The sequence below is a fragment of the Saccopteryx leptura genome, chromosome X, assembly GCF_036850995.1.
Source record: "Saccopteryx leptura isolate mSacLep1 chromosome X, mSacLep1_pri_phased_curated, whole genome shotgun sequence".
NCBI lineage: Eukaryota > Metazoa > Chordata > Mammalia > Chiroptera > Emballonuridae > Saccopteryx > Saccopteryx leptura.
The window spans coordinates 109,850,052-109,865,216 of record NC_089516.1 but is presented as its reverse complement, the minus strand read 5'-3'; the positions used below and the strand labels follow the sequence as shown (position 1 = coordinate 109,865,216).

The 15,165-nt window shown below is 36.8% G+C and overlaps 1 protein-coding gene across 2 annotated transcripts in view; it reads right to left on the bottom strand.

Moving 5' to 3' along the window:
• The window catches only part of DOCK11 (dedicator of cytokinesis 11), a 235,505-nt gene that overhangs the window by 140,049 nt on the left and 80,291 nt on the right, over nucleotides 1-15,165 (bottom strand). For both annotated transcript variants that reach the window (XM_066357342.1, XM_066357343.1), the window contains exons 8-12: nucleotides 13,812-13,989; nucleotides 13,341-13,420; nucleotides 11,064-11,147; nucleotides 7,216-7,356; nucleotides 5,679-5,891 (exon numbers count right to left, since the gene is read on the bottom strand). In XM_066357342.1, coding sequence (XP_066213439.1) covers nucleotides 5,679-5,891; nucleotides 7,216-7,356; nucleotides 11,064-11,147; nucleotides 13,341-13,420; nucleotides 13,812-13,989 — 696 coding nt within the window. The remainder of the gene's footprint in view (nucleotides 1-5,678; nucleotides 5,892-7,215; nucleotides 7,357-11,063; nucleotides 11,148-13,340; nucleotides 13,421-13,811; nucleotides 13,990-15,165) is intronic.

Below are 15,165 nucleotides of genomic sequence, written 5' to 3'. Positions count from 1 at the left end.
TTTAACAAAGAAACAACAGACTTAAAGGACACACTAGATCAACTCGATTTAATAGATATCTTCAGAACCTTTCACCCTAAAGCAGCAGAATATACATTCTTTTCAAGTGCTCATGGTACATTCTCTAGGATAGACCACATGTTAGGGCACAAAAGTGGTCTCAACAAATTTAAGAAGATTGAAATCATATCAAACACTTTCTCTGATCACAATGCCATGAAACTAAAAATGAACCACAACAGAAAAGCTCAAAAATTCTCAAACACATGGAAACTAAATAGCAGGTTGTTAAATAACGAATGGATTAAGAATGAGATCAAAGAAGAAATTTTAAAATTCCTAGAAATGAATGATAATGAGCATACAACAACTCAAAATTTATGAAACACAGCAACAGCAGTACTGAGAGGGAAGTTCACAGCACTACAGGCACACTTTAAGAAGCTAGAAAAAGCTCAAATACACAACTTAACTCTGCATCTAAAAGAACTAGAAAAAGAACAGCAAGTAAAGCCCAAATGTAGTAGAAGGAAGGAAATAATAAAGATCAGAGCAGAAATAAATGACATAGAGACTAAAGAAACAAAACAGAGGATCAATAAAACTAGGAGCTGGTTCATTGAAAAGGTAAACAAGATTCATGAACCTTTAACTAGACTCACCAGGAAAAAGAGAGAGAGGACTCAAATAAATAAAATTAGAAATGAGAGAGAAGAAATAACTGACACAACAGAAATACAAAGTATTGTAAGAAATTATTGTGAAGAAATGTATGCCAAAAAACTAGACAACCTAGATGAAATGGACAAATTCCTTGAAACATACAATCTTCCAAAAAACAATCTGGAAGAATCAGAAAACCTAAACAGACTGATTACACCAAATGAGATCAAAACAGTTATCAAAAACTCCCAACAAAAAAAAGTCCTGGGTCTGATGGCTTCACAAGTGAATTCTACCAAATATTCAAAGAAGAATTAACTTCTAACCTTCTCAAGCTATTTCAAAAAATTCAAGAGGAAAGAAGACTTCCAAGCTCCTTTATGAGGCAAGCATAATTCTGATTTCAAAACCAAGCAAAGACAACACAAAGAAAGAAAATTATAGGCCAATATCCCTGATGAATATAGATGTTAAAATCCTCAACAAAATATTAGCAAACCGGATCCAACAATATATGGAAAAAACCATACACCATGATCAAGTGGGATTTATTCTTGGGAGGCAAGGTTGGTACAATATTCACAAATCAATCAATGGGATTCATCACATAAACAAAAGGAAGGAGAAAAACCACATGATAATTTCAATAGATGCAGAAAAAGCATTTGATAAAATCCAGCACCCGTTCATGATCAAAACTCTCAGCAAAGTGGGAATACAGGGAACATACTTCAACATAATAAAGGACATCTATGACAAACCCACAGCCAACATCATACTCAATGGGCAAAAATTAAAAGCAATACCTTTAAGATCAGGAACAAGGCAGGAGTGCCCCCTTTCACCACTCTTATTAAACATAGTCCTGGAAGTCCTAGCCACAGCAATCAGACAAGAAAAAGAAATAAAAGGCATTCAAGTTGGAAAAGAAGTAAAGCTATCATTATTTTCAGATGATATGATATTGTATATAGAAAACCCTAAAGTCTCAGTCAGAAAACTACTGGACCTGATAAATGAATTCAGCAAAGTGGCAGGATATAAAATCAATACTCAGAAATCAGATGCATTTTTATATACCAACAATGAACAGTCAGAAAGAGAAATTAAGAAAACAATCCCCTTCACTATTACAACCAAAAAAAATAAAGTACCTAGGAGTACATTTAACCAAGGAGACTAAAGACTTGTATTCGGAAAATTATAAAACATTGATAAAAGAAATCAAAGAAGATACAAACAAGTGGAAGCATATACCGTGCTCATGGTTAGGAAGAATAAACATCATTAAAATGTCTATATTACCCAAAGCAATTTATAAATTCAATGCAATACCAATTAAAATACCAATGACATACTTTAAAGATATAGATCACATATTCCAAAAATTTATATGGAACCAAAAGAGAACACGAATAGCCTCAGCAATCTTAAAAAAGAAGAATAAAGGAGGAGGTACACACTTCCTGATATCAAGCTATACTACAAGGCCATTATACTCAAAACAGTGTGGTACTGGCATAAGAACAGGCACATAGATCAATGGAACAGAACAGAGAACCCAGAAATAAACCCACAGCTCTATGGACAACTGATATTTGACAAAGGAGGTAAGGGCATACAATGGAGTAAAGACAGCCTCTTCAACAAATTGTTGGGAAAATTGGACAGCCACCTGCAAAAAAATGAAACTAGACCACCAACTTACACCATTCACAAAAATAAACTCAAAGTGGATAAAAGACTTAAATGTAAGGCATGAAACCATAAGCATCTTAAAAGAAAACATAGGCAGTAAGCTCTCCGACATCTCTCGCAGAGATATATTTGCTCATTTATCTCCACGGGCAAGGGAAATAAAAGACAGGATAAACAAATGGGACTATATCAAACTAAAAAGGTTTTGCACAACCAAAGACAATAAGAACAGAATAAAAAGACAAACTACACAATGGGATAACATATTTGACAATACATCTGATAAGGGGTTAATAACCAAAATTTATAAAGAACTTGTAAATCTCAACACCAGAAAGACAAACAGTCCAATCAAAAAATGGGCAAAAGAAATGAATAGACACTTCTCCAAAGAGGACATACAGATGGACAATAGGCATATGAAAAAATGTTCAACATCACTAATCATTAGAGAAATGCAAATTAAAACCACAATGAGATATCATCTCACACCGATCAGAATGGCGCTCATCAATAAAACAACACAGAATAAGTGCTGGCGAGGATGTGGAGAAAAGGGAACCCTCCTGCACTGCTGGTGGGAATGCAGACTGGTGCCGCCTCTGTGGAAAACAGTATGGAGATTCCTCAAAAATTTGAAAATGGAACTGCCTTTTGACCCAGCCATCCCACTTTTAGGAATATACCCCAAGGACACCATAGAACGGTTCCAGAAGGAGAAATACACCCCCATGTTTATAGCAGCATTGTTCACAATAGCGAAGATCTGGAAACAGCCCAAGTGTCCATCAGAGGACGAGTGGATTAAAAAGCTTGGTACATATATACTATGGAATACTACTCAGCCATAAGAAATGATGACATCGGATCATTTACAATAACATGGATGGACCTTGATAACATTATACTGAGTGAAATAAGTAAAATCAGAAAAAACTAAGAACTATATGAACCCATACATAGATGGTTCATAAAAATGAGACTCAGAGACATGGACAAGAATGTGATGGTAACAGAGGGTGGGGTGGAGGGGTGGGGAGGGGGCAAGGAAGGAGAGGGAGGGGGTAGGGGGAGGGGAGGGGCACAAAGAAAACCAGATAGAAGGTGACTGAAGACAATTTGACTTTGGGTGAGGGGTATGCAGCATAATCAAATATCAAAATGATCTGGAGATGTTTTCTCGGAACATATGTACCCTGATTTATCAATGTCACTGCATTAAAATTAATAAAAATAAGATTTAAAAATGATAAAAAAAAATGACAAAGCCATTTAAGGACACTGCCCACAATTCTCCCCTGTCCAGCTGTCCTCCATTCCTCTGAGACCTTTCTCAAGCCCCTCATATTCAGTGGAGTCTTCAACATTAACTCCTGACCACTGACCCCTCCTCACATTCCAAGCTCATTCTACTACCATTATGCTATATACCCAGCATTGAACTATATACCGATTAACATTGTTGATCGAGGTCTTTCAAGCAGACCTGGATTCAAATCCTGCCTGCACCACTACCAGCTCAGCAATGGTGAGCAGCTTACTTAACCTCCCTGAACTGCAGTTTCTTCATCTGCAAAACAGTAGTGATAATAGTACTATTTCACGAGAGTATGAGAATTCCATGCAACACCAGTGGAAAATGTGGGCACAATTTTGGCACACAGGAGAAATTCAAAATGTGTTGATTTCCTTCCTCACTTAGATTATAACTGGAATGACACCTGGAAGCACAATTTAAGCTTCTTGCATTAAACATACAGATAAGTACATTGAAGTAATACAGTAAATAAATCATTGGCTTAAAAGGACTTACTTGATATTGTGCAGGAAATTTTTTCAATAGCAGGTTCTCAAATATTTATAACACTGAACTGACTCAATCTCTCTTTTAGAAGCATGGGCCATAGTATGGAATATACACACATGAGACAACTACAGTCTGAGTAACAAACTAAGGGACCATAAGGGAACAAGGGATGATGGACAATGTGGCGGAAAGCTACCAAAATTTATAGCCAACAGAGGGTAGTGACAGTGCACATGAAAAATCTTCCCCTGCAATTTGGGAGTATATACCAATGAGTACAGTGTTTAACCCTCAAAATCTCAATACTTGGAATTTATTCTAAGGAGACAACTCGACAAATGAGCTAACATGTACACATAAGGATGTTCAATGCAGTGTTATCTAGGATATCAAAAATTAGAAATGTTCTAATTAGCTAAGTCAATAGAATACTATATTATATATTAGCCTTTAAGAATATGACTGTCTAGAAATAGTGCTATAGAATTAACCATGATGTTAAATGAATATAGTAGATACAAAACAGCATGAATATGATACACATTATGTATATTCTTATACAAAGTGTATGGGTTTATATATACATACACAACAGAGATGTCTAGAAAAATGTTCCTCAAAATGTTAATAATTACCGTCTATGGGTTTTGATTTTTACTTTCTTCTTTATGCTTTTTGTATTGTTTGAATTTTCTACATAATAACGTATTTATCTTTATAAACAGAAAAAAAGGAAGATTTTTATTGGGGGTAACGTCAATCTCCTCACAATGTGAGCCGCTTTGTTCTTCCTACTTTAATTCTTTGCCACACTCTAGTTTCCTTTCAGTTGCAGAAGCAAATCTGTTCTAGAAGGCAATCAATTCTGCTCTGCCTAACCTCTACAGCTGCCACCCTGGTCAGAGGTCAAAATGCCATGAAACTGTCAGGCTCTTTCTAAAGGGGATTCTCTGCACTAAACAGGACAGAAGAGAGGAGCATTACCCCGGTGACACAAGCAGTTCCTTCACATTGCTTTTCAACCAGAACTCCTGCATAAAGAGCCTTTATGCTCCATTAAAACTAACTATTCATAATGGAAATGGGAATTAGGGGTGGGAGGTTACTGTAGGGTCATTTTTTCTTCAAAAGAAGCAAGTCTTTCAGGCACCTATTTCCTTCCTCCAAAGTATGCACATGGGTGTGCGTGCGTGCGTGCGTGTCTGTGTGTGCATCTGTCTCTGTGTTCGTGTGTGTCTATGTTGCCTGCAGTCCATCTCACAAAACACTTCTTTTGAAACTCACATCATGATTCCAATTAAAATGTCACTAAGTAAGTATACTAGTTGCATCTTTATTTGCTGGCTTCTGTTTTTTCCCTCCAACTTCAGTCACTAGAAAAACACCTCTACACAGAGTGTACAAGAGATGAATGCCCATGAAAACACTGGCCTGAAACAATGAAATAATGCAAGGGTGTCTCTGTTTCTTATTCTGAAGGCACATCCACAGCTAAAAGATCATTCTTTACCTGCTTTATGTAGCGTAACTGAGATTCAGCAATTCCATGAATGAAAGACTCGGGTGAAGAGCTTTTCGCATTTCCATCACTGGCTATTTGGGCTGAAACGCCCCACAGCATTTCACGAACAGATGGAGGATTCAGGTCTACGTGAAAATCAGCTGAAACCTTACAATTGTTCTTTACATCAAATAAGGCAAGATTGATAAAAAAGGGTTCAACCTAGGAATGAACAAAATACCATTTTTAAACCAAGACTTTTTTAGGTGGAGTGTGGGAAGGAACACAGATTACAAACAAATTTTTTTTTATTCCCCTAATTTCTGTGATTACAGTTCCTGAGTTCAACATCTGGCTAAAATTCCATTACAGCTCATTTGCATGTATGAAAAAATCATTCTAAATAGTAGGCTATCAATTTTTAATTTTTGCCAAGTATAAATAATTTCATAATTTATATATATTTTAAAATAACTAGAAGTCAGAAGCTATATTTAAAGCACACAATTGTTCAATAAATAAAATCTAACTTTCTATAGGTTTATTGAAATTACCCGACAATAATGCCATTATTACAGAATAGAAATAAATCTTCCCTTTCGTTATGTTACAGCTTACTGAATTATACATTTCATAAGAGATCATATCAGTCAACATCCAATTACTTGACAAAAGCTTTGTTGCCCCATCAGCAGTTTTGGAAGACATGATTCCTCTCTACAGATGGCATTTGAAAGCTGGTCACAAAGAGAAATTTCGTGCCAGATGGCATAAAGATTAACCCTTTACACACAAAAAGCTAGCTACTGAATTTTGGCTACATTGTAAGAGAAGAAATCGATGTGGATATTTTTCAAAGACAAAACTAGAACAATAATTACAAAAAAAAAAACAACGAACAAGATAAATATAAAATGCAATCTCCGGAAATTTTACATTTATAGGTTCAAGTATTTCTGAGCGACTCAAATGATCCGTGATAACTAATAATTAGAATTTTCTGTGCAGAAAAAAATAATTCACTCTGAGAACAGTGTGTGAGGCTGACTGACTGCACAGTATCTGAACCCCTGTACAACTCTGGTGTTCATTACTCACGGCCGTGAGCCAATTTCACAGAAGTCACAGTCTCTAGTAGAATTCACAAATTTGAGGATTTTCCAGGTTCTGGGGACATGTCCCTCTTGAATGTCAAGATCCTATTCTACCTGCTATTTTGAATAGGTAAAATTTTCACAAATCTTTTCAAGCTGAAGTCATATTCACATTTTGGCAAAAGAAAGACATGTGAAATTTTCCAATATCAAAGGTATCAAAAATATGTAGCAATGGAATTTTCATCCAGTAAATTAGTTCTCAGGAAAAAAAGAAAGAAAGAAAGAAAGAGAGAGAGAGAGAGAGAGAGAGAGAGAGAGAGAAAGAAAGAAAGAAAGAAAGAAAGAAAGAAAGAAAGAAAGAAAGAAAGAAAGAAAGAAAGAAAGAAAGAAAGAAAGGTGTTTCCTTAATGCCCTGGTTTAAGAGAGGTAGAAGGAAAAGTCATACGTACATTTGTGGGTGGTCCTTTTGCATTGTCTCCAACTTGACCCAAGATATTGAAAGTTAAATCATGGCAATTGACCAGGAAACGTTTATTGCACTTTTCTTCAAATGGCTTTATATCAGGTTCAATTCCTGAAAAATCCAATCTCTACAAAACATGATATGAATCATTTTCAAAAGAAACCAGGATTCATATTAATACAGATCTATGAGTAAAAATTACAAAACCTAACAATTCTCTGCCCATTCTTCATTTGATCCCTTTTTATTTTTTCATTCAACAAGCCTTTGTAGGGCTTTCAGAATAAGGTTCAAACATTGATCAATTCTGGAGGGAGACGATGAAACTCTGATCCAAGGCAAAGTCCTAAGTCTGGACCATGATCTACAAAGCTCTATAGGACATGCCTCCCTGCCTTCCCTCACTCCTCTGACCTCCTACCATCATTGCCTTTTCTCCCACCCTCCGTTCCAGCCACACTGGCATCCTCAGTTATTTCTCCAGCACACCAACTACACTGCCACCTCAGGACCACTGTACTTGCTGTTCCATCAAGAACCCTTTCCCCAGACAGACACATGGCTTACGCCCTTCATTTCATTCAACTCCATTTCCAGAGACCTTCCTTAGCCCTCTATAAAAAAAAACCCCACATACTCTAAGAATCTGTACTCCATTTAATTGATTTACTTTTCTAGCAATACTTTTTTAAAATATTCATTTAGGTGTATATTGTTTGTCTTCCCCACAAAATATATGTTTGAGAATGGCAGGAGTTTTGTTTCTTTCATGAGTTATACAGAAGGCAAAGCTGACATGACTGGACATGGCAAGCATCAAGATTTACACAAAGGTCGCTAACTTGGAAGATTCGGTAGAATGAGATTTTATGAATTTCGCTGCAGAATAAAGAAGAATAGCAAATATGGAGCAAGGATGAGTACAGGCAATGAGCTCAGTCTGAGATACATCGAGTCTGAGGTCATGGAGGTAGGTGGTTGGAATAACTGGAGACCTGGATTTGGGAGTCAGTGGCAACTAGGCTGAGGAGGAGGACAAGGCCGAAAACCTGGTGACCACTTACATTTAAATAATGAACAGAGGGAGAGGCGTCTGCTTAGGAAACTGATAAACACAGAGCTCAGCTTCTAATAGAGCTGGGGGATGTATCCTGTCTGCCATATATAATTGTCGGTGTTACAAAATTTTCGAACATTTTAAACAAAGATACTGAGAGTCAAGGAATTCCTCTTAGCAGGGAAGGAATCTGTCTCTCCCAAAACAAACTCACAGAATCCTCCTCCTCAGCTCACAGAGCTCAGGCAACCTAAGTTCGTCTGTTCATTCTGAACGCTTAACAGACTTACTTGCACTCTGTTCACAAGTGGGAGGGAAAGTCCAGGTTGTGGGACAACTTACTGTACTTTCATTAAGACCAGCGACATGGCAAGCAGAAAACAGCTGGGTGAACCTGAGCAGAAAGTGCTGCCAATATGGAATCTCAAGCCAAGAAACACAGGATTTTTCTCAATTATATAAGTAATTCAAGCCCAAACAGGTATTGTGCCTGAAGAATCTTGGATAATTACAGCCATTCTGATCCAGCCTGTATCCCTAACAAAATCCTCCTTTAAAGAGCCTAAAATATAACCTGCATACCTGAAAACACGATCCCTCCCCCCACCAGTCTATTTATCTACAAAAGGAATACAAACGTGTGGGCCCAGCCAGCTCCCCCTAGAACACTTATCTATCCATGGAGCCAGAGGAGGCAAGTCATTGCCATGGAGATCAATTTCAATTTCCGCCCATTTATCTACTCTCTTTTCTATCTTAGACAGTGGAATGTGAAGAGAAACTGAACCAAACCGCCCCAGCCCCCAGATTCTTTCTCTTCTGAGGCCCATGAGTGCAAAGAGTGGGACATACGGCCTTCCCCAGTAGTTCAAAGTCAGTCAGTGATCCTCTATTCTCTAAGGTCAGCGAGAGAAAGCATTATCTGTAAACACTGAACTGTGGCCAAAAGAGAAGGTGGATTATTATGGGATAGCACTTCACCTAATAGTAAAGGTACTCATCGCATACAACATGGATTTCTCTGTAGAGACTGCCTTCCATAATCAGCATTCAATTCAATGTTTTGTCCTTAATGTTTTATCACAACTGTGAATTTTTCTCTCACTTGAAGCTCACTGATAAGCAAGCAACTGAAACATAAAATTAGTTTAGCTCATGACCACAAAAACACTACATTACATTTTTTAAAAAAGATGTGGAATTGAGTTTCAACCACAGTCAATTGGCTTCTTTGTATAGAATGAATGGGGCTGACATGTCCAATTAAAGCCCAATCATGGGGTGGGGGTGGGGCGTGGGGGGTATCAAAGGCTCAGACTCACTTAGAACAACAAAATTTCTGAACGAGGCCTGCTACTAATACATTTTAAACCATATTAACTTATGATTTAAAAATCATAAATTTAAAAGCAATGTAATAATGATATGGAAGGGTGAGAAGAAAGATGAAACATTTAAAACAAATTTTCTCTAAACAATAAAAATATCACATGAAAAAATAAAATTATTTGGAAAATTTTTCTGCATTATTTACAGCCTATATACATTTTTCCATTTCTATTTATTTTAAGTGAGAGGAGGGAAGAGAGAGAGACAGACCCCTGCATGCAACACAAACGGGATCCACCTAGCAACCCTATCTGGGACTGATGCTAGACTACGCAGCTATTTTAAGCACTTCAGGCTGGTGCACTCAGAAAAACCGAGCTATCCTCAGTGCCTGGGGCCATGCATGAAAACAATCGAGCCACTGGCTGCCAGAGGGAAAGAGAGAGAGTAAGGGAAGCAGGAGGGAAAGAAACAGATGGTCACTTCTCCTGTGTGCCCTGGCTGGGAATTGAACCCAGGATGTCCATATGCCGGGCCAATGCTCTGTCCACTGAGCAATCGGCCAGGGCCCTTTTTTCCATTTCAAACTAAAATATTGTAATTAGGAAACTGTATGAAGCAGAAAGAAAACACCAAATTGGTCTTTCCAAAGTTTTATTTTCAGTGAGAAAAAAAACTGTAATACTTATATAATATATAGTTTCCTATTCCCCTCCAAAAAATTAGAAATTACATGTAGAAGGAGTAAAAAGAAAATAAAATCTTCTCTCAAATAATTTCATTTTCTCATGAAAATGTTTTCCATTAGGAAAAATATATGTAATACTTCAATACTGTAGAATTTTTCCATTTAAACAAATCAGCAATTTAATTAGAAAATATCATGAAATTAACTACTAACTGCATATCTCTTAGTTCAAAATGTACCTAACTCTCATGGAAAAGATTAAAATATGCAAGCACATAAACCTGCACTTCCCCACACCATTTTCCATTTAAAGTGAGATTAAGCCCACCATGAAAATTGGCCCAGTTCTACAGGCCTACATAGAAACTAGAAAACAAATCATCTGTTTCCTGTGACCTAGTGTTCTGCATACTGCAGATACTCACTGTTACTAGACCACAATTGTATCTAATAAGTTAAAAGAGCACTGACACCATCTTTAAGGACTCTAACTTATCCATCTTGAAGCATGAGATGGAGTGAAAAGAATAGATAGAACTGAGAAAGAAAACTATAAATATATTCAGTCCCAAACTAGTTGCAGATGTGACAGTCCTGTTGAGTGAAGTTAGTTAAGCTACCTTCTCAAAGTGAGCAAGACAAATATAAATAAATCAGTATTGCCCAGGGGTGCAAAGATCAGCAATTTCAGCATTTTACAGATGTTTTTTCCAATTAAGTAACAATTCCAGGGTTATTTAGAGAAATATATTATTAATACCTGAACTTCCGAATCAAAAGAAAAGAGGTTCTGTCGTCCATCTCCTCTACTGAGTTTATTTAGCTGTTCAGTTTCTCTTCCATACTAAAAATTTAAAAATATATATTTATACATATATATCTACAACCAAACATTACTTTATTTCCTTCAAAACAGCATTTAATATCATTTAAATGTATAGTTTCTGTGAAATGAGCAATCTGACAGCTATAAAAGTATACCATTCTCCATCTCCATGTATCTAAGATGGATAAAGAATGCAGTGGAGAGTCACTGTCACCATGACCCGCATTAAAGCTACAAACCAGTTCGTACACTCTCTCTATTCCTCCCATAACATCAAGAATATTGTTCAACCCATAGTAGCACAAAAAGGAATCCAAGAGACTTCAGAGGCAAAAGAAATACACAGGACAGGAAATACTATCTTTACCTATCCATGGTGCTAGCCACAGAATATTTTATACAACTCTGATCCTGTCGCCTTAGGGATATATCATGGGAAAATATCATGGGCTGTACAGTCTGGAATGACAGAGTCAGAGGGGACAGGTTAAAATCTATAAAATCAAAGAAAATCCAGATCAAGGTAATGGAAGTATCTTCCTCAATTTTGGAAAATAGCTTTGAAGCTTAAGAGAAGGATAATTTTAAAATATAAAAATTACTTCTAAAATTGTATAACTTAACAGTCCAGAAAGAGGAATAAAGATAAAATAGATTTGACAGGGATTTAAATAAATAAATCAAACCTTTTCATCTATTGTAGTATAGAGTTCACAGAGTAAAATGTCAACCCTACTGAGATAGTGCGATAATCACCCAGATGCTTTCAAAATCAGCTCATTTCAAAAGGCAAGGGGCAAAGTAATTAACACAAATGATATATGTTCACAAAAATCTTTATCTTATGAAATTATTAACATATATATGTACTTAAATATAGAGAATATATTAGTTGCATATAAAATTAACATATACAAATCATTAGATTTAATATAATGTTCAGTCTGCATCAACAGCCCCTTGAAAGAAGAGTATTTATTTTATGAATGACACAGAGCACAGTCAGCCTTCCATATCCATGGGTTCCACGTTCATGGATTCACCCAACCACAAATAAGAAATATGTTTTAAATGTCACATTGTTGCTGAGGAGCACTATGCAATTAATCCTACGATGGCCGCTGTACTGAACTTGGACAGACCTTTTCCCAGATCATTATTTCCTAAACAATGAAGTATAACAACTTTCATATAGCATTTACATTGCACTAGCCTTATAAGTAATCTAGAAATGATTTAAAGTATACAAGAGGATGTGCATAGGTTATTTGCAAATACGATGCCATTTTACATGAGGGACTTGAGCATCCTCAGATTCTGATATCCCCTGGGGTCCTGGAACCAGTCCCGTGAGGATACTGAGGGATGACTGTAATTAAAGTAAGTAAGAAGTAGCAAATAAAATTCATAAAGTCACCGCCTGACCTGTGGTGGCGCAATGGGTAAAGCATCAATCTGGAATGCTGAGGTCACCGGTTCAAAACCCCAGGCTTGCCTGGTCAAGGCACATATGGGAGTTGATGCTTTCTGCTCCTCCCCTCTTTCTCTCTCTCTGTCTCTCTCTGTCTCCTTTCTCTAAAATGAATAAATAAAATCTAAAAAAATAAAACATTAAAGGCCTGACCAGGTGGTGGCGCAGTGGACAGAGTATTGGACTGGGATGCGGAGGACCCAGGTTCGAGACCCCGAGGTCACCAGCTTGAGCGTGGGCTCATCTGGTTTGAGCAAAGCTCACCAGCTTGGACCAAAGGTCACTGGCTCAAGCAAGGGGTTACTTGGTCTGCTGTAGCCCCATGGTCAAGGCACATATGAGAGGGCAATCAATGAATAACTAAGGTGTCACAACGAAAAACTAATGATTGATGCTTCTCATCTCTCTTCGTTCCTGTCTGTCTGTCCCTATCTATCCCTCTCTCTGACTCTCTCTCTATCGCTGTAAAGAAAAAATTCATAAAGTCATAACAATCTGGAAGTACTTCCTGGCATCCAGACAAAAAATAATAATAATGATATTTTCCAAATTGTTAGTTGGCACTTTACATGTCCAACTTTAGGAGTATAACTTTTGTTTTATAATCTCTATCTGTTTCACTAATTGGCTGTGGCTTTTAACTTAGATATGACATTGCCAAATGAAATCCAGCATTAAAACTTTAATAGCTAATCCTGTATTGTCTTGGTTGAAGGCAAGTTGCCATAAGAAAGACGTACCTTCATCAGTTCCGGATGCATGCTCCTTTCCAAGCTGGCCATGATGTTCTCAGCTTTTCCTTGGCTGCTAGTTTCATCATCTACAAATTCATGAAAAGCAGATGTTCCAAACCATGCAGACCATTACTAATCACCTGAGAGGAACAGCCTAACTATCTCTCCCACCCCATCCTTTCCTACTAGATTTATTGCAAAGAATTTTGATTACGAAAGCATAGGGAACACTGTAATGGACTTTTGAAATTCTGCCATGAATTGCCTATCCATTTTAGTTTGGTTATATTTCATGTGTCAGAGCCCATGCAGTATCAACTCTTAAAAAACAAATCCATCAACCTCCACAGTCACTTTTAATGAAGAAGCAGGTCAACCTTCAAGGTTAGGAGATCTATATTCACCCTACACAACAGACATTTCCGTGGATTAAAGACAAGAGCTTTACCTCAATAACGAATCACTTAAAATTCTGACCTTGTGCTGTTTCCACAGTCTCCTTTTTCTCTTGCACAAAACTGTCAGTATTGATCTGGATAATCTTTTTCAAAGTTATCAACCATTCCTCCATCTCCTGCTCAGTTTCAGCAGCCAGATAATGGCTGTACTTATCTAACATCTTGAGTTCAAAAGCATGACGGCGCATTTTGGGGCACTAGAGGCAAAAAAAAAAAAAAAAAAAAAAAAGCATGTGTTCAGTTAGTTTAGTTGCTCCTTTAATATTAGACTTCATTAGTTTATTTATTTCTACCTTAGCACAGCACATAGGTATGTCGATACTTTTATGGAAGAATTGCTTCTTTCAACTAGAAATACAAACTCCAAGATGATGAATCACCGTGTCAAACATATCTTTTGTTGTTGTTCTCTCAGTACTGGGCTTAGCAGCATATGCACAGAATTTTGGTATAATTTAATACTACTTTTTGTATTATTATCGTTTAAGGCCTTTTAACATTCATCACATTTAGGTAATCAAACTACCACTTACAAAAGTAAGCAAACGTTTTACAATTTCCACCTGGCTTAAAGTTTTCCTTGCATATTGACAGATTTTCAAAATCAGCCTTTAAAAACAAGCTTAAATGTAACTTGAAATAAATCTGGTACTTAATTTATATCATAGCATAAAATGTAATATCAATATCTAATTAACTTTACCATGCATAATATGCATAAAAGACTGTAGTGGATTCATATTAAATTCTGGCTCCCAGTGACCAATGCCGAATATACGTATAGTGACACATTGCGCTCCCAAATACCTCAGCATTAGTTTTAAGGAAGGCTCATGAATCAACCATTTTCCACTGGCATAGTCATTACTCAAGAAGAAATCAAGGAATTTTGCCTTCTCATCTTTCAAGTATAGCAAAGGATGGCATTAAATTGTTGTTACATGTCATAAAGAGTTACATATTTGAAAATATTTGGGAAGGGGACCATAAATAGATGAGGAAAGCAGGGTCTAGGAACACTATAAAGAAAGGCCAATCTAGACTAGAGCTAACTGAGAAATTCAGTGATTTATGTGTGTCTATCTTCTAGTAGGATAAGAAAGCTATACGTATGTATATAAAGAAGACACCTTCAAGTCACATAGATTTTCATCTTCTTGCAAGTTGTTTTTCATTTGATCCTTATGATAATCCCATCTCTTCAAGTAAACAGATATCATTAATCCCATTTTGCAGTAATGAAAATTAAGATTCATGTAGGTTGAGGGTATTGAATCCATATCTCACGCCTCTTATTCAGTCCAGTGCTCCTTTTAGTCAACCATGACACCCTGGCTCTATAGTAATGGCTTCTATACTGCACACAAAAGGAG